Source organism: Serinus canaria, chromosome 22 (assembly GCF_022539315.1).
Source record: "Serinus canaria isolate serCan28SL12 chromosome 22, serCan2020, whole genome shotgun sequence".
Taxonomy (NCBI): domain Eukaryota; kingdom Metazoa; phylum Chordata; class Aves; order Passeriformes; family Fringillidae; genus Serinus; species Serinus canaria.
The window spans coordinates 167,670-186,024 of record NC_066335.1 but is presented as its reverse complement, the minus strand read 5'-3'; the positions used below and the strand labels follow the sequence as shown (position 1 = coordinate 186,024).

Here is an 18,355-nt window from a genome sequence, read left to right as displayed (position 1 = left end):
AAGCAAGAAATCTGAGTAATTTGGAGTGTGGAACGGCAGCACCTCCCCGACCTGGGTGTGGGCACGAGGGGGCTTTGGTGGCACCCCAGAGCTGCTCACGCTCCCAGCCTGGCTCTGGCAGCTTGGGGTGCTCCAAGCTGGCAATTCCAGCTGCCCACGTGATGGTCCTGAGCTGGACAAGGTGGCCACACTCCTGCTGGAGGTGCCACTGCCGCTTGCAAAGGCATCAGGAGCTTCCACAAGGGTTTGGAGCTGGCCCCAGGTGTGTCCCCAGGGCTCACCTCAGGGCCCCTGCTTGGGGCCTGGTTCAGGTGTGAGTTTTTGTAGTTTTGCCCCGCTCTGGTATGAAAATCCTCAAATCCAGGTGTTTTCTGCTGCAGATATGGATGCCAACATCTGGAAAACACAGACAGAGCCTCCTCAGTCCCCGTGAGGTTCCCTTTCCCCTCTACCTGCAGACAGGTGCCTGCTGCTGCTCCACCTCCTTACAAACACTCCCCTGGTGGCTTCTCAGCATGGAAGGACAGGAGACGTGTCACAGCAGGGGGAAACGTGTCACTGATCCCCCCAGTGCACCAAGGTCCCACCAGACCCCGCAGCTGCAGACAGGCTCACCCATCCTTGGTGTCCCCAAAACAAAGGTGAGCGCAGGCAGAGAGCAGCCAGGCTGGCCTGGGAGGCAGCAGCAGGGCAGGAACTCCCAGGGGGGATGGAGCAGGGCTGTGAACCCGTAAATTCGCTCCAGGCAGGTGCAGCTCCAGGACAGCCTGCAAGAGAGACAAAATTGTGAGTTCCAGGGGAAAGCTGGGGGTTTTCCTGCTGGAATAGAAGGAAAGGCAAGAGTCCTGACACACCCAAGTGCTGAACTGACTGAGGACTCCAAATGGGTTGAAAATCCATCGGGTTTGTTTTCTGCAGGTCCTTTTTCATGCCCGGTTTGGAAGAGGCAGGCCCAGAGCACCCAGTACACACCAGTAGCTCCCAGTCCCCGGCTTCTCGGGCACTGGTTCACCAACCCCCCGTGTCCTGGGTAACTCCAGCAAGCTGTACCCTGTTGGTGGACACCCCAAAACCCCGCTGAGCCCATGGCCAGAGGTGTTCAGGGGCGCTGGACCTCGGGAGCAGGACTGGAATTCCATCCCGAGGTATTCCCCAGGGAGGTGGCAGAGAAGTGGCTTCCCACACAGACCACACTCACACCGCGAGCTGCAGCTGTAGTTTTATTTCCTTTTGTGAAAAATAACAGGATTTTGAGGTGATAAAAACACAACCCCTCCCAGGGCTCAGCCCCAGACCCTGCCCAGCCCGGCACGGCGGCGGGCAGGAGCTGCATCCCCGGGGCAGGACCAGCTCCGTGCCAGGACAGGGCTGGCGACGGGAGCAGGATTTGGGAGCAGCTGGAGGCGTTCCTGCTCCTGGATCTGGGATGGAGTGCCAGTTCCAGTCCACACCTGCCGTGTTTGGCGCTGGCACCACCGTGAGGGTCCATCCAGTGCCCCACGGCAGCGATGGGCACTCAGCTCCTCCCTCAGAGATCCCCACCGGCGGCACCTTCTGGAGGGTCTATTCCATTTTTTTTCCTTTTTTTTTTCTCCTTTTTTTAATAAAAACAGTCTTTAGGTTGACTGCAGGCAGCAGCTCTGAGCAGAAAGCCCCTTCCTCCAGAGCCCGCTCCCAAAGAGTTCAGAAAGGGTCAAATATTGACCAATAATGGTTTTGGCTGCGTTTGAATCTTGATTGTGGCTTCTGCAATGTACAGCGGGGAGGGGACGGGGTGGGGAGGAGGACGGGAGGGCCGGGGTGTCCTCAGTCAGCAGGTTTGGTGACCAGGGACAGCGGCTGCGTCTGCAGCACGGCCAGGGCGGCCGGCACGGCACCGGGGGCGGCCAGCAGGGCCGGGGGGGTCCCCGAGGCAAAGGGGACGGGCCTGGAGAGCAGCGAGGAGGAGGAGGAGGAGGAGGAGGAGGAGGAGGAGGCTTTGCTGGCGAGGACGGCGAGCTGGGCCCTGGCCTCGGGCTTGGTGGTGAGCGAGAGCGGCTGGGCCTGCTCCGAGTGCGTGGCGGCCGGCGCGGCCGGCGAGGCCAGCGCGGCCGACGGCGTGGCCGGCGAGTCCAGCATGCTGCCGTGGGACGAGGCCGGGCTGGGGCACGGCTTCTCGGCCGGCAGGTAGGGCACGCAGGGCTTCTTGCTCTTGGCGGGCAGGGAGCCTGCGGGGACAGGCACGGCGTGAGGGGCGCGGCGCGGCGCGGGGGGCCGCGGGCGGGGGGCACTCACCGTCGGCCTCGTGGCTCTGCTGCTGCTGCTGCTGCTGCTGCTGCTGCTGCTGGGCCAGCTTCTCGCGCTTCCGCTTCTTCTTCTTGCCCTGGAAAAGAGAGCTTCAGCTCCTCCCGCGGCTCCCGGCCGCCACGGGGGTGCTGGGGGGGAAACACGGCTGGCAGGGCACGTGGAGGGCTCGGCACCGTCACCCGCTGCCCCAGCACCCCAAACTCTGCCCCCGAGCACAGCCAGCCCCATCCCAGCACCCCAAACTCTGCCCCCGAGCACAGCCAGCCCCATCCCAGCCCCCCAAACTCTGCCCCCGAGCACAGCCAGCCCCCTCCCAGCACCCCAAACTCTGCCCCCGAGCACAGCCAGCCCCCTCCCAGCACCCCAAACTCTGCCCCGAGCACAGCCAGCCCCCTCCCAGCACCCCAAACTCTGCCCCCGAGCACAGCCAGCCCCCTCCCAGCACCCCAAACTCTGCCCCCGAGCACAGGCAGCCCCCTCCCCAGCAGCCAGAGCCCAGGAAGGGGCTGGGGGCACACAGGGCCACACGTACGTAGTTGTCCCGCGCCGACCAGGTCGGGTAGAGCTGCGAGTGCAGCTGCCGCTCCTTCCGCGCCAGCTCGTAGTACTTGGCCTGCTCCTCCCGTGAGAGCGAGTGCCACTGCGGGGCAGAGCACGCTGGGGACCCCAGAGCCACCCCAGGAACCCCCAGAGCCACCCCAGGAACCCCCAGAGCCACCCCAGGAACCCCCAGAGCCACGCTGGGGACCCCAGAGCCACGCTGGGGACCCCTAAACCCACACTAGAGACCCCAGAGCCACTCTGGGAACCCCCAGATCCACACTGGAGACCCCAGAACCAGGCTAGAGACCCCAAATGCACACCAGGAAAACCCAGTTACCTGCGAGGATGCCCAGAGCTATGCTGGAGACCTCAAAGCCACGCACTGGAAACTCCAGAGGTGGCTGGAATCCCCAAATCCCCACTGCTGACCCTGAGCTCCTGCTGCCCTGGGCTGCAGGCTCCATCCCTCCCCATCCCAGGTCACCAGGAGCTCCCTGGGCTGGCAGTGCCCAGGTGTGGGGGCTGACCCAGGGGCTCGGAAGGGTTCCTAGACTGGCAGTGCCCAGGTGTGGGCTCTGCAGGGTGCCTGGGGTGCCCCCGTACCCGCCGGCCCAGGATCTGGTTGATGGCCGCGCTCTCCTTCAGGGTGCACTCGGCCACCACCTTGGCCCTCATCTCCTTCATGTACAGCATGAAGGCGTTCAGAGGCTTCTTGATGTGGGGCTTCTTCTCCTCCTCCTTCTTCACCGCCACGGGCGATTTCCTGCCGTGGGAGGGAGCGGGACGGGGGTCAGGACCCCCGGGAGCAGCCCCCGGGATGGGGGGGGTCGGGACCCCCGGGAGCAGCCCCCGGGATGGGGGGTCGGGACCCCCGGGAGCAGCCCCCGGGATGGGGGGTCGGGACCCCCGGGAGCAGCCCCCGGGATGGGGGGTCGGGACCCCCGGGAGCAGCCCCCGGGATGGGGGTCGGGACCCCCGGGAGCAGCCCCCGGATGGGGGGTCAGGACCCCCGGGAGCAGCCCCCGGGATGGGGGGTCGGGACCCCCGGGAGCAGCCCCCGGGATGGGGGGTCGGGACCCCCGGGAGCAGCCCCCGGGATGGGGGGTCGGGACCCCCGGGAGCAGCCCCCGGGATGGGGGGTCGGGACCCCCGGGAGCAGCCCCCCTCCCATTCCCCCCACTCACGAGCTGCCTGCAGGGCTGGAGCTGGGCTGGGAGGGCTCCTGCTTGACGATGGGGGAGACGATGGTGGGGTGGGGGATGCCCGAGGGGTGCAGCCCGTGCGCGGGCGGTGGCACCATGTGCGGGGAGAAGCGGCTGGACATCAAACTGCAGGGGGCACAGACAGCGGGGTGGGCACGGCAGCCAGGGACCCCCCAGAACCTCCCGGGCTCAGAGACCACCTGCCCTAACCCAGCTGAGCTGGAAAGGCTGAGAATGGGCTGGAGCCCCAAAGGCACACTGGAAACCCCGAAACCGTGCTGGAACCCCAGCCCACCCTAGAGACCCCAACCCACCCTAGAGACCCCAAATCCAACCTAGAGACCCCAAATCCTCTCTGCACTCCCCAAAGCCATGCTGAACACCCTGAGTCCACCTGAAAGCCCCCAGGTCCCAGCCCAGCTTTGAGATGGTGACACTGGTCCAGCCCCAGCCATGCCCTGAGCCCATGGGATGTCCCCACTCCCCCACCCCTGGGGACCAGCCACGCCCTCCAGGGGCATTTTCAGCCGCCTGGGACTGGTCTGTGCCCAGGCTCTGTGTGCAGCCAAGAGTCCCAAAGCCAGTGCCAGCTCGGGGGTGGCCCTGAGGGTCCCTCCCCTGCCGAGACCCACCTGGACATGGAGGCGTTCATGGCCAGGGCGGGGTACGGGTGCCGGAAGCCACCAGCAGGAATGGAGTACACGGGCTGTCCTTGCCTACAAAAACACCAATTTCAGGGGGAAAAAAGATCCCTTTCCATTCCATGGGCACCCTTGGACTGGTCTTTCCATCTGCAAGATTCCCAAGTTTTCCAGCTGCAGGGAGCCCCTCCCTTCCCACCCCGCCAGGAGCCTGCAGCATCCTGCTGAGCCTGCAGGAGAAGTGGATGGAGCAGCAGCAGGAGGAGGAGGAGGAGGAGGGTCTCAGCGAGCCTCCCAGGGTCCCGTGCCAGGGTCAGCCCGTCCTTACTGTGGCACGAGCCAGCCCAGCGGGTGTGGCAGCTGCCCCACGGCTCCAGGTGACAGCGGGTAGTAGGGGGGCAGCTCGGGGGGGTGCGGCGGCCGTGGGATCCCTGTGAGGGGCAGAGGGAGGGGGGTCAGAACAGGGGCACGGCAGCCAAGGAGCCCCCCGTGCCCTCCAGCACCTTTCCCTTGAGCACCCCAGATCCCCTTTTTGAGCACCTCCCCCCTCTGAGCACCCCTCAGCACCCCTCACCCAGGCTGGGCAGAGCCGAGACAGCCCCAGCAGAGCCCTGGGGGATCCCCACACCCCAGCCCGAGCTGTCACTGGGCAAGGACCCCCCGGTCCCTGGCTGCACCCCCAGCCCCCTCCCAGACTGGGGTGAGAGGCAGAGGCAGCATCCATGGGAGAGCCCCTTGTTCCCAGCCCATTGCCCTGCTCCCCCAGCCCCGCTCGCCCCCAGGTGTCCCCAAGGTGTCCCCCAGCCCCGCTCACCCCCAGGTGTCCCCCAGGTGCCCCCCAGCCCCGCTCGCCCCCAGGTGTCCCCCAGGTGTCCCCCAGCCCCGCTCGCCCCCAGGTGTCCCCCAGGTGTCCCCCAGCCCCGCTCGCCCCCAGGTGTCCCCCAGGTGCCCCCCAGCCCCGCTCGCCCCCAGGTGTCCCCCAGGTGTCCCCCAGCCCCACTCACCCGTTTTGGGGTCGATCTCTGGGGACAGGTGGCCGGGCGGTGACCCCGGCGGGAAGGGCTCGCTGCTGTAGGTGATGAGCGGCGTCAGGGGGTGCATGTGATGGGCGTGCTGCACCACGGGCACCTTGTTGGACTGTGGGCAGAGCGTGTGGCAGGGCTCACCCCACGGCAACAGCCCCTGGGCAGTGGGGCAGCACGGCCACGGCACCCCACCGGCCCCGCAGCTGCCCCAGGGAAGGTGTCCCTGCCCCAGGGAAGGTGCCCCTGTGCCACAGACGGTGTCCCTGCCCCAGTGACCGTGTCCCTGCCCCAGGGAAGGTGCCCCTGCCCCAGTGACCATGTCCCTGCCCCAGGGAAGGTGTCCCTGCCCCAGGGACGGTGCCCCTGCCCCAGGGACGGTGCCCCTGCCCCAGGGACGGTGTCCCTGCCCCAAGGAAGGTGCCCCTGCCCCAGGGACGGTGCCCCTGCCCCAGGGACGGTGTCCCTGCCCCAGGGAAGGTGCCCCTGCCCCAGGGACGGTGTCCCTGCCCCCTCTGCTCTTTAGGACCCCTCCCCAGCCCAAACCACTCCCGAATTCCCCATGGCATGGGAGAGGATCACTGGCAGGAGCAGGGGGGTGCTGGGAACCCCCCGGGGCTGGGGCTGCTCTCACCAGGTGGGCGGGCGAGGGCGAGCGGCTGTCCTTGAGCGTGGCCCCGGCCGGCACGTCCAGCAGCGGCCACTTCATCTGCAGGTACTGCGGGAGGGATGGACACTGCCCTCCAGGAACCTGACACAGCCCTGGCCCCAAAACCCTGCCCCAGACACTGCACCGGGCCTGAGACACCCCCGGCCCCAAAACCACCCCAGCCCTGGCCTCAAACACCCTCTGACCCCAAAACACCCCCAACCCTGAAACATCCCAAAACATCCCTACAGCCCTCCAAAATAACCCTATTCCCAAAAGATTCCCCAGCTCCAAAACTTCCCCCCAATCCCAAAATATTCCCCAGCTCTGAAACAACCCACTGACCCCAAAATATTCCCTGGCCTCGCCTGCACAGCCAGCTCAGGACACCTCAACCCATGGGCAAAGAGGTTTTGGGGTTTTTCTCCCTTTCTGGGTTAACACTCCCTGGCACCCCCAAAGAAAGGGGCTTTGTGCAGCGTCTGGGGGGCCAGAGGCATTTCCCGAGGACAGCAGGAGGGAGGGAGGGTCCCTGGAGATGCCAGGGCTGCAGAATGTGGGAATGTGGCTGGAGCAGCTGCCTGCAGGAATTTCCCCAAACACAAACCTTCCTGAGCTGAGGCAGCTGGAAGGAAAACCCAGCAGGAGTTTGGGGGAGCATTAACCCTTCCAGGGCTGGGGGTTCCTCCCCCCTCACTCGGCCTCCTGTCACCCCCAAAGTGTCCCGAGTGTCCCCTGCAGCACCTCTGGCAGGGGCTGGCAGCTGGGACACCCCACAGCCCGAGCGGAGCTCACCTGGAATGCGGGGGGCCCCGAGCTCACCGTGACTGCCAGCCCCACATCTCCCGTGGGCTGGCTGTCACCTGCCAGCTCTCACTGTCACCCGTGGGGTCACTGTCACCCCAGGTTCACTGTCCCCTGTGGGCTGGCCATGACCTGCCAGCTGTCACTGTCCCCCGTGGGGTCACTGTCACACATGGGCTCACTGTCCCCTCTGGGCTCACTGTCCCCCAGCCCTCCCTGGCATGAGGAGCTGTTCCCCAAGGGGCAGCCTTGCTGCACCCTCCAAACCCAGCTCATCCTCAGCTCCAGGGCAGCCAAAATGTCCCAAGTGCTCCAGGGCCACCCTGCAGCCACACTGGGGTGGCACTGGGGACCCCCAGCTGTCCCCAGCCGAGGCCCCGGGTGAGACCCTCAGTGCCCCCCAGCCCAGCTCAGGGAGCTCCCTGACCCCCCCAGCCCAGCTCAGGGGGCTCCCTGACCCCCCCAGCCCAGCTCAGGGGGCTCCCTGACCCCCCCAGCCCAGCTCAGGGGGCTCCCTGACCCCCCCAGCCCAGCCCAGCCCCCTCCCACCACAGAGGGGCTTTCTGGGCTGCCCTGTAAGCGGAGAAGGCGCGAGGGGACGGGGACAGGTTGGGACAGGGGGGGACAGGGGGGGACAGGGGGATGGCACCGGGGGAGCCTTGGGGATAAAAGGCTGATTCTCATTTCGAGGCCGCTCCGGGAGCCTGGGGAAGGGGAAGGGAGGGGAGGAAGAGGGGGGGACTCTTTCAAAATACACAGAGTGGGGGGAGCTGGTTCACGGTTCAGTGGTGATGTGGAAAAGTGACCCCCCCTCGCCATCCCCTGGCTCCAGCTGGGACACAGCCCCCACTGTCCCCCCACCGGGGATCCGAGCTGTGAAACAGCAGGGAAAAAAAGAGGAAAATAGTTGAAAATCGGTCACATTCCAGAGAGATTAGAGCCAGTCCTGGGTCCTCGTTACCAGCCAATTAAAACCAGGGGTAACCCCTTCCCTGCTGGAGCCCATCCCCCTGGGAGCCCCCAGACCCCCGAGAAGGGGCCAGGGGATCCCCGATGTCCCCCTGGGGGCGTTCACCAGAGGATTTCCACCCCTCCTCCCCTGCCAGGCACCAACCCAGCTGTGCTGCTTTCCTGGGAAGGGGAAGAGCCCCTGGTGGGGCTGGCTGGGCCTGGGTCCCACCCTGGGTCCCACCCTGGGTGCTGCTGTGGCACGTCCTGCGTGTCCCAGGGCTGCAGGTCCCCGTGGGTCACACCCTGCTGCCGTGTCCCACCCCAGGCTGCAGCTCCTGGCAGCTCCACCTGCTGATGCCCCGTGTCAGTTTGTCACCCTGTCCCAGGGTTCCACCACCCAGCTGCGTGTCCCAGCCCCTCGTGTCCGTCTGTCCTGCCCCAGCACTGCTGTGCAGGTGAAAAGGGGTTTCTGAGGGGTTTTCCAGGCTGGAGTCCAGGTGTCCCAGCATCACCCACCCCAGCACAGCTCCACTTTCCAGGCTCTCCAACTCATCCCAGCGCTCCCTGTCCCAGCACAGGCTCCTCTCTGCTGGGATCAAAGCTTCAGCCTTGGTGCCACGGGCCTCGTTTTGGGACAGAAATCCCTGTTTGGGACCATCTGGGGCAGGAGCCTCCCTTTGCCTGCAGAGGCTCCAGCCCAGAGATGATCCCACCGTGGGGAGGATCCAGGTGATCCAGGATGTGAGTGCTCCACCCCATCCCAAACCCCCAGGTGAGCTGGGAAGATTCCCACAGGCATCTAACATCCACCCTTGAGTCCCAGGGCAGGAGGCAGGGAATGGTCACCCCCCCACGCCAATCCCCTTCCCAGCCTGAATTCCCAGGGCTCTGAGCCCCTCCAGAGACCCCCAGACTCCCAGCCTGTTTACACAGCTGCAGGATCACCAACAGCCCTTCCCCCTCCTGCCTCTGCTCCCTTTTCCCCCAAAATTCATCCCAAAATCACGCCAGGCCAGACAGGGCAGGCCAAGCATGAGGGCAGAAAATGGGAGTTTGCAGGATGTTTAAAAACAAAATCTTGGTCCAGGTGTGGCCACTGCAGCCCCAGGGCACCCCAAGATCCAGCTTTGAGCCGTGTCACCGGCTTGTTTGGGGAAAAAACACCCAAATTTGGCTCCAGGAGTGACAGGGAATGTGATTTTTGGGAGAAATGGGGATTCTGGGCTCCATGCATCATCCAGTTCCTCAGAACTTTGTGCTCGGGTGTAAGAAGGTGAGAAAAACCCCAAACCTGCCCTGGCAGAAGGGTCTGGGGCTGCAGCAGGGAGGCTGCAATGGGGGTGGCACCAGTGGGGACTGGGGGAAGCCCCAAACTGGGGGAAAAGGGCCTGGGAAGGGGGAAAAGGAGAGGGGAAGGTGGGGACCTGGTGTCACCTTCCTGAGGCAGGACAGGGTGTCCTTCACAGCCCAACAAACCTCCCCAGTGCCAACAACCAGGGAGCAGAGCCAGGAGCATCCTGGCCCCACAGCTGCTGCATTCCCTGGGATAACTGGGGAGGCAGAAATCCCAATTACAGCTGGATTTACAGCCCGGGCAAGGAGACATAAATCTCTCCCCACCCCCGCCATCCATTCGCTTCCCAGCCAAATAATCTCCTCCAGATGTTGCCCATGAGCACCAGGATGACAAACTCCAGCCAGGAGACTTCTGGGAGGGTCTCCTGCACCCTGACATCCCAGGGAGAACCCCAGAAACTCCCCCAAATAAGAGTTATTTTCCCTGCAGGACTCAGGGTTTCTGCAGGCTGGCATGGGGTTGGTGCAGGTGCCATCTCCACGTGCCCTTCTGGCATCTTTGGTGACACCAGCCAGGCAAAGGGGGTCCCAGCTGGGGACAGGGATTTGGGCTGGGAACGATGGGTTGTGACACCCTAACAACAGGTGATTGTCCATTCCCATCACAGCCACAGACACCAGAGGGAAATGCCACTGGGGCGGGGATGGGAAGGTGGGAAAAGTGGCTGGGAGATGAAAAATAAGTAAAAAAACCCAAAAAACCTCAGTTTGGGATGAGCTTGGAGAAGTGGCACCTGTGCAGCCTGATCCCCACCCACAGATCCCATGTCCCCACCCTGGAGACACTGGTGGCATCTGAGGGACAGCTGGGTCCCAGAGGAAGGTGGGGTGGGGTGGGGTGGGATGGGGTGGGATGGTCCCCACACCCAGTGACCCCAAACCCTGCTGCTGGCCCAGGCCCTTGTCTGCAGCTCCCAGACCTGAATGGATCCATTCATGTCCTGAATCCTCCTGGGGATCCCAGTGGGAGCAGCAGGCTCAGCCTGCCCTGGCACCAACCACCCTGTCCCCGAGCCACCAGAGCATCCTCGGGCTGGGCTGGCACCAGCACAGCCACCTCTGTGTCCCACAGCCCCTGGAGGTGACACCAGCACAGCCAGCTCCTGTCCCACAGCCCCTGGAGCTGAGAGACACCAGCACAGCCAGCTCCTGTCCCACAGCCCCTGGAGGTGACACCAGCACAGCCAGCTCCTGTCCCTGAGCCCCTGGAGGTGACACCAGCACAGCCAGCTCCTGTCCCACAGCCCCTGGAGCTGAGAGACACCAGCACAGCCAGCTCCTGTCCCACAGCCCCTGGAGGTGACACCAGCACAGCCAGCTCCTGTCCCTGAGCCCCTGGAGGTGACACCAGCACAGCCAGCTCCCCGTGCTGCCCCTCCCTGCCCTCTGCCAAGCCCTGAGCAGCGTCCCCAGGGATCCCCAGCATCCCCAGGGGTCCCCAGCGATCCCCAGCGTCCCCAGCGATCCCCGGGCTGAACACACAGGGTGAAATCCTCGCCAAAAAACCACCAGAAGAGAGGCAAACTGGGAAGGGGCACATCAGCCCTCCCCCTCCTCCTCGGGGAGCCTTCCCACCTCCGTCCCCTTCCCTAAACTCCCAGAGGAACACAACAGAGCCGCTCCCGCTCCCGACCCTTCTTCCCTTATCCCTCCTCTTCCTCCATCCAGGATGCACCGGGCACTTCCCCCCAGGTTCCTCTTCCCTCCCAAGCTCCCGCCTGCGACTTCAAGGAAGGAAAACTAATGAAAAGCAGCTGCTGGGAATTCCAGAAGGATGATGAATGCGCCTCAGTCCCGGAACAATCCCAGGGCTGAGCAGAGGCGCCCCGAGCACTTACTTCATCGCTTTAATTTGGGAATCGTGTTAGAAAAGGAGGGAGGAGGGAGATCTGGGGGGCGGGGGGGGGGGGAGTGGAAACCTCCTGTAGGTCTGCAAACTCCGCCCGCAGGGTAATTAGCCGAAGAGCATAATTAAGGAGCGGGATAAAGGGGCCATTGTGTGCGGCAGCGCTGCAGAGCGGGCGGGAGAGCCTGGGAGGAGGGAAACTGAGGCACGGGGAGGGCTCAGGGCCGGCAAGGGCTGGATCAGCCCAGCAGCTGCACAGAGCAACAGGACAGGCCAAAGAAGAGTGGGAAAAAACAGGGTTTTTCCTTAATATTTACCAGGTGGGGAAGGAAGGCGGCGCTGATGGGGGGCAAATCCCAAATAAACCAGAAAATCCCGAATTAGTGCAGCAGGAAGGAGGAACTGCCGTGGTCCCAGGAGGCTGAGCATCGAGCGAGCCCCCACGCCAGAAAAATCCCCCATTCCAACACCTCCATCCGCATCCCAATGCCAAAATCCCTCCAGGCTCTGCCAGAACCGCCAGCAAGACCCGCCCGGTTTTTGGAGCAGCCCTTTTCCCTGCCAAAAATCCGTATTTTAATCATTTTCCTTGGCAGCAGCGCAGTTAAGGATCTATTTTCTTTAGGAGACAGATAGGGCTCTGTATCCTCGGGAATTCATCGCAGGAGTGGCGCAAAAAAAGCCGGAATAAGTCCAGGTTATGGATTTTTCCCTCATTTATTTTGGGATCGCAGCCTGCCGAGGCGCATTAATTACACCGAGGTGCATTAATTACACCGGCATGGCGTCGGGAGAGCTGTTTGGATGGAATTCCACGCCCGAGGAAGGTTTGGATTTATTTAAATCCTCGCCTCCAGACTCGAATTCCTGGGGTTAAACTGTTTTTTTTTGGGAATAGTGCCAATCCTGCGCATGGTCTCGGCTTCGCTGCTCCGTGCCTGGTTCCCATCCTCTTCCCAAGCAGGAGGAAGATGCTGGGATGAGGTTTTACCCCGTATGGATCCCTCTCATTCTGGGTTTGGGGTAAAACCCCTCAACTCCACACCATCCTGATGGAATGGATCCGGCACCACAGCAACAGGGATTTGCATCCACCCATCCAGAGCATTTCCTCTCCATCCACCCTGGAGACCTTTGTGTTGTTGGGGATGATCCCAAGGAGCCAAACGCAGCCTCACAGGTGCCCAGCTCCTGATTCCCACGAGGAAAACCAGGCAGAATCTCTGCTCCGAACAATGCCATCGTTAGATTCCAACAAATTCCTTCACCAGCAAAGCAGAGCCCCAAAAATTCTCCCTGGACAGAAACTTCCAGGAAAGTGATGCTGGGACCATGGAGACGTCCCAAATCCCAGGATCCCATTTGGAAGTAACCCAGGAGCAAAGAGAATTCACACAGGTTGAAGAGCAGGAGCATCCATCCATTGGAGCTTGGTGGGCTGGCACAGGGCTGTGACTTCTCCTGGTTTGGAGCGAGGGAAGGCACTGTCTAACCAGATTCCTAAACATTTCCCAGATTTCCACAGACATCCCAGATTTCTAAAGATTTTGGAGTGGAGAAATGCAGAATGCCCGGTGTTCCAAAATAAATCCTCCAGCGTTTGTCAGATCAGTCCTGGCACCTGCAGACTCATCCATGCCCAGGATCCACCACCTTCCTGGAGCACCTCCCGGCCCTGGGGATTATTTGGGGTTTGGGTTTCTTCTCCTAAAATCTTCTTCTCCCTTCAATCCACAGCACCTGGCTGCGAAACACGAGGCTGGGTCCTGCAGACCAGCTCCTTCCCTCCAACGCGGGGCCACGACAAGGCAAGAAGGGGGAGATGGTTCCCAAGGCAGCCTGTGCCTCTGCCACCCCGAGCTCCGCGGGCCCAGGCTCATCCAGAGGGTGGGAGGCGGGTTTGGAGCTCGGTGCTGCAGGGCTGGATCCAGAGGGGATTGGGGGGCTGTGTCCAGCAGAGGGCTGGGAGGCTGTGCCCGGGTGTTTCCAGGAGGGATCAGGGGCTGTGTCCCGCTGTGCCCGGGTGTTTCCAGGAGGGATCAGGGGCTGTGTCCAGCAGAGGGCTGGGAAGCTGTGCCTGGGTGTTTCCAGGGGCTGTGTCCAGCTCCATCGAGGATTCTGTTCCCAGAAGGCTGCAGTGTGGATTGAGGAGCCTGAGCCTGCATGGATCCAGGGTCAGATCCAGGGTGCTGTGCCCAGAGGGATTCAGGACGGGGTCAGGGCTGCCTGGATGGATCAGGAACAGGATCCAAGAGGAGCTGAAGCCTGGATGGATCAGGAACAGGATCCAAGAGGAGCTGAAGCACGCTGTGCCAGCAGGCTCTGGTGTGGCAGTGAGGATGCTGCACAGGACCACAGGTGCTGTGCCCGGCTGGATCCAGACCAGGACCAAGGACGCTCCGTCCCGCAGTCTTCTGTTTGATTGAGGATGTTGAGCCTTGCTGGGTCTGGTCAGGGATCAGGGTTGCTGTGCCCAGATGGATCCAGTCTGGGACTGGGGACACTGTGCCCGTGCAGGGGCACGATGCCATCCTGGGATCTGGGGGATCCCTGTGCTGCCATGCCGTGGGAAGGGGGCTTGGTGCTGGGCACAGAGCTCAGCTGCTCCCTGTGCACGAGTGGCCGTGGGATCCAGAGCATCACAAACCTCACCCAGCCCACCCCCAGCATTCCCAGTTCCCCCCCACACCCCTCACTAACTGGAGGCCCCATCCTGTCGGAATTCAGCCCAAATCCACGCTCTCCCAACCCCAGTCCTCCCCCTGAAACATCCGGGAGGCGACACCCGCTCCAGCCCCTGTTAATTAATCCCCTTTCTGGGATTCATTAAATCATCGTTAGTGGCCGCTTGTGACGGATCCCAAGCCCAATCCCTTCTCATTATCCCGGATTCCTCGCCAGTGTTTGGCATCGCGGTCAGTCGTGCTTCATCCCCAAAACCTCATAATCCCAAGAGTGACAAATTGGGAATACAACGTTTATCCAGCCGCCGGCAAAACGCCGGGATAACTGGCTGATCTGCCCTCCCCATCCCGGGATTTGCACTTCACGCCCCTCCAGCCAGTTGCTTCCAGGAAAGCAAAAGTAGGAAAACACTGAAAATACGGAAAACCCTCCAGGCGAACCAGCCGGGTTCCGGGATTTCCAGCCATTATTAACATTGTTATCCCATGTAGGTTCCACATGGGAACACAGTTCCCTACGGATCCGGAGGAATAACGTGGAAAAGCATCGCCGGAGCGAGGAATACACCTGGACAATCGGGAGCGAGGTGGGGGTCCCACTGTCAGCATCGCTCCCCCCGGAGGCTCGGGACCCCGGAGGGCTGAGAATTCCTCCCAGATGGCCCTGCAGGAGCACCTTGTGCTCCTAAAACACCTCCACATCCCCCAAATTACTTCGGGATGCTGCCCAAGAGGTTGAGCGGGATGGTTTGGGGGTCGAGGGATTCTGCTGAGGGGAGGGGGTCGCTCCTCCTCTCCCACCCCCCCCCAGTTCTCGCTCAATTTGCTTAATCACTTCTCCCCCCGCGGCCAATGTTGGCCCATTAACGGCTTTAAAACCCTTTTAAATGAGAAAAGCAGCAGCTCAGGGTCAGGTTTCGGGGCGGGTCCCCCGGAGCGAAGCCCCCCCAAACTCCCCACCCCCTTCAAAGCTCCCCCCCAAAAGGGGCGAAGTGAGCCAAAAATAAAAGAAATAAACCAAATGTCTCGGGTTTTTTCCTTTAGCATCAGGCGGTCGCTTTCCAGCAGGACGGGCTGTGAGGCTTAGGGGGGTCTGAGCACCCGCAAAAGGTGAGGAGAGGCTGGGGAGGGTCCGGGGGGGCACTTACGGTGCGGGCTCCGCCGGGGGAGAGGGCTCCGTTGGCGAGGTAGGGGCTGCCCAGCTCCGGGAGCATCAGGAAGGGGTAGCCGGGGTACGGGGGGCCCTTGAAGAAAGCCCCATCCTGCTGTCGTCTGACCACTGGGGAGAGAAGGAAGGGGGGCGTCAGGAGGCGGCGGGGGGGGGGCGCACGGCTGAGTGCGGGGGGGGGCCCGGGAGCCCCTCGGGGGATGCCCAAGTCCCTTGGGGGAGGTCCCTGGATCTTCCGGGGGTCTCCGCCTGGGGGAGGGCGCCCAAGGAACTTTGGGGGGTCCATGGTTCTCATGGAGGGTGGGTGGGTCCCTCTGGGGAGCGCAAGTCGCTGGGGGGGGGTCCTTGATTTTCTAGGGGTTTCTACTTGGGGGGCACCTGGGTACGTCCCTCTGGGGGTGCCCAAGTCCCTCAGGGGGGTCTTTGGAGGATCCTGGAGGGGTCCCTTGGGGGTCTCCCTGGTTCTTCTGGGGGGTCCCTGCCGCTGGGGACGGGGATCGCGGCTGAGGGGGGCAGTCCCGGGTCCCGGTGCCGGTCACACCCTAACGGAGCCGGCCCCGGGGGCGTCCCGAGCCCTCTGCTCCGTGGAGCCACGGGGGGCACCGATCCATCCCCGGGAAGCGGCCGGGGCCGGTTACCGGGGCGGGGGTGGGAGAGGGGACACGGGAGCTGAACTGGGGGACACGGCGGGTGGGCACACGGGGGGGGGGGGGGGGCGAGTACACGGAGGGGGGAATTGGGGGAGGGGGTGAAGACACCAGGGAGAGGAACCCGGGGGGAGCGGGACACGGGGGGGACACACGGGGGTGAGGACACGGCCCTGGGGGGACACCTGGGGAGGAGCGGAGAACACGGAGAGCGGAGACGGGGGGGGACACAAGGGGTCCCGCCCGCAGCCGGGGGCGGAAACAAAGAAGTTGGGAAGTGTCGGCGGGTCCCGGGGGATGCGGCGGGGAGCGGGGGGGCGCCGGGAGGGGGGGTCCGGTACCTTCTGCCAGAGAGTCCCGCGGCTTCTGGAAACTTTCCCGGGGCGGCGGGGGCCGCTCCGCCTGCGGGGAGAGGCGGTGAGCGGAGCGGGGCCGGGCGGGGGGCGCCTCCCCCCGGCTCCCCGCCGCCCCTCGCCTCACCTCGGGGCCGGGGCCGACCACGGGGCCGGGGCCCCCCCGGTTCTCGGTCTCGCTGACCAGCGAGGACTTGAGCTCGTCCAGGTCCCCGTGGGCCGAGCCGCGCCCCGCGCCCTTGTCCTGCTCCTCGCCCTCGTCCTGGAAGGCGATGAGCTCGTCGGGGGCCCCCAGGTCGTCTCCCCCCGTCGGTTCCAGCTGCGGCATCGTGGGGTCCCGCCCCGGCCCCGCCGGGCCCCGCCGCCGCCGCCGCCACCGCCCGGAGGGTCGGGAATGCGCGGGGCGGCGGGGCGGGGAGGAGCCGGGATGCAAACCGACACCGGGGGCCGGGCAGGGGCTCGCGCCGCCCCGCCGGGCCCGCACCGCTCCGCACTGGTCCCGGGGCCGCGCTCGGTCCCGCCGCCTCCGGGGCTCCCTGCACGTTCGGGGCCCCCCCATCCCGTCCGGGCTCTCCCCGTCCGGTCCGCGCCGCCCTCACCCCACGCGGGGTTCCCCCTCCTGGTCCTGGGTGTCCCAGCTGGGTGCCCCGTTCCACGCGGGGTGACACTTCTGACACAGCGTTCTCAGCTCACTCACGGTCCCCCCTTCCCGTCCGCGTTCCTCCCGCCCTGCCCTGGTGTCCCCCTCGTGCCCCGGGTCCCCCCGTCCGTCCCGGGTGTCCCCTCCATCTGTCCATCCACCCGCCCCGGGTGTCCCCTCCATCTGGGCGCTCCCATCCCTGTCCCCCATCCTGTTCCGCTGCCCCATCCCTCCCGGGGTGCCCTCGCTGCCCCATTCCCGTGCTGCCGGGGTGCAGCACCCCGTCTGGTGCCCCATGGGTCAGGGGGGCCCACACCCCACCGGGGGGACCCTGGCCGCCCGCGGTGTCCCCAGCCCACCCCTGTCCCCCACCCCAGGGAATGCTCCGGGGACGTGCCCATCCCTCTCCACAGTGGGAGCAGGGTCCTGCCGTGATGGGACCGGCCAGCCCGCGGGACAGACTCATCCAAAAAAACCTTTTTCTCCTTTTTTGTTTACAGGGTGGGCTCGTTCCCCCGGGGCAGGCGCTTGCAGGGCTGGTGGGGTGGCACCAAACGGGTTTAATCCATCATCCCCGAGCCATTGTCCCTGTGCCATCACCCAGAGCCTGGCCGTGAACCCCAATCTCAGCCACCTCCAGCCCCCAGACCCCCGGGGCCAGCAGCCCCCACCGCCCCCCGGCAGCCCCTCGCTCTGCGCCACAAAGGTTCTTCAGTTGCTTTGCCTGAAATACTTCATGAAAAGGCTTTTGTACCATCGAAATCGCTGGTGACCCCAGTCCCCCCTGCCCAAGATTCCCAAGGAAAAGCAGGAGGCAGCTGCGGGGGGTCGTGCCGGCTGGCCCTTCCCCGCTCCCAGCCCTCCAGATGTTTTATTGCCCTGTGTTTAATTAACATTTCCAGCCACGTGCTGAATGGGGAGCTCACATCTGCCCCTTCTTCCCAGGCTGCTCCTTGTTTAGGGGCTCATGGAGTAGGGGTATGGATGTGTCCAGGGGTCTGTGTGAGTCCCAGGATGCTAAAAATATAAATAGTCACCTTATGCATTGTTTTTGCCCATATTTCCCGTAAATAACACAGGAAGAGCCCTCGAGGCGTGAGGAGGTGGCTGGTTCCCAGCAGGGCACACGTGGGTGGGGGTGAACATCCCGTGCCACCCAGCGCTCCCCAAAACTTCCCCTCCCAGGACCTCCTAAATCCTAAAACAGGCAGCCCTGCAGTTTGGGGGTGTTCCCCAACATTTCCGTGGGTCCTACAGACACGGGAGAGCCTCCTCCGTGGGTTTCATCCACCCAGGGGTGACACCTGGTGTTCGGGGGCCATGGCCGGATGAAGGGATGGGGGATCCATGGGATTGGGGATCCGTGGGATGGGGGATCCATGGGATTGGGGGATCCGTGGGATGGGGGATCCATGGGATTGGGGGATCCGTGGGATGGGGGATCCATGGGATTGGGGGATTCGTGGGATGGGGGCTCCGTGGGATGGGGGATCTGTGGGATGTAGGATCCATGGGATGGGGGATCCATGGGATTGGGGGATCCATGGGATGGGGGATCTGTGG

At 64.0% G+C, this 18,355-nt stretch overlaps 1 protein-coding gene across 2 annotated transcripts; it reads right to left on the bottom strand.

Annotated features, from left to right (window-relative positions):
• Positions 1-312: 312 nt before the first annotated feature.
• On the bottom strand, positions 313-16,528 carry TCF7L1 (transcription factor 7 like 1). Of its 2 annotated transcripts, XM_050983112.1 has the most exons (13): positions 16,280-16,515; positions 16,141-16,201; positions 15,133-15,263; positions 6,329-6,412; positions 5,677-5,809; positions 5,001-5,103; positions 4,664-4,747; positions 4,014-4,157; positions 3,433-3,592; positions 2,819-2,926; positions 2,275-2,362; positions 616-767; positions 313-396 (listed from the first exon to the last, which is right to left on the bottom strand). In XM_050983112.1, exons 1-13 carry the CDS (start codon positions 16,478-16,480, stop codon positions 355-357), a joined length of 1,491 nt encoding a protein of 496 aa, XP_050839069.1. In that variant the 5' UTR covers positions 16,481-16,515; the 3' UTR covers positions 313-354. The 2 variants fall into 2 exon arrangements, with proteins under 2 accessions (XP_050839069.1, XP_050839070.1); XM_050983113.1 differs by lacking the exons at positions 313-396; positions 616-767 and adding an exon at positions 1,208-2,207 and having other exon boundaries at positions 16,280-16,528.
• Between the last annotated feature and the right edge of the window lie 1,827 nt (positions 16,529-18,355).

What these genes read in the sequence shown, in the direction of transcription:
- TCF7L1 (XM_050983113.1), bottom strand. Translation starts at nt 16,480, where the DNA reads ATGCCGCAGCTGGAACCGACGGGGGGAGACGACCTGGGGGCCCCCGAC. An exon ending in TCCAGCCCTGCAGGCAGCTC is followed by an intron (nt 3,593 to 4,013) that starts GTGAGTGGGGGG and finishes CTCCCACGGCAG; the next exon opens with GAAATCGCCCGTGGCGGTGA. An exon ending in GGTCGGCGCGGGACAACTAC is followed by an intron (nt 2,363 to 2,818) that starts GTACGTGTGGCC and finishes TCTCTTTTCCAG; the next exon opens with GGCAAGAAGAAGAAGCGGAA.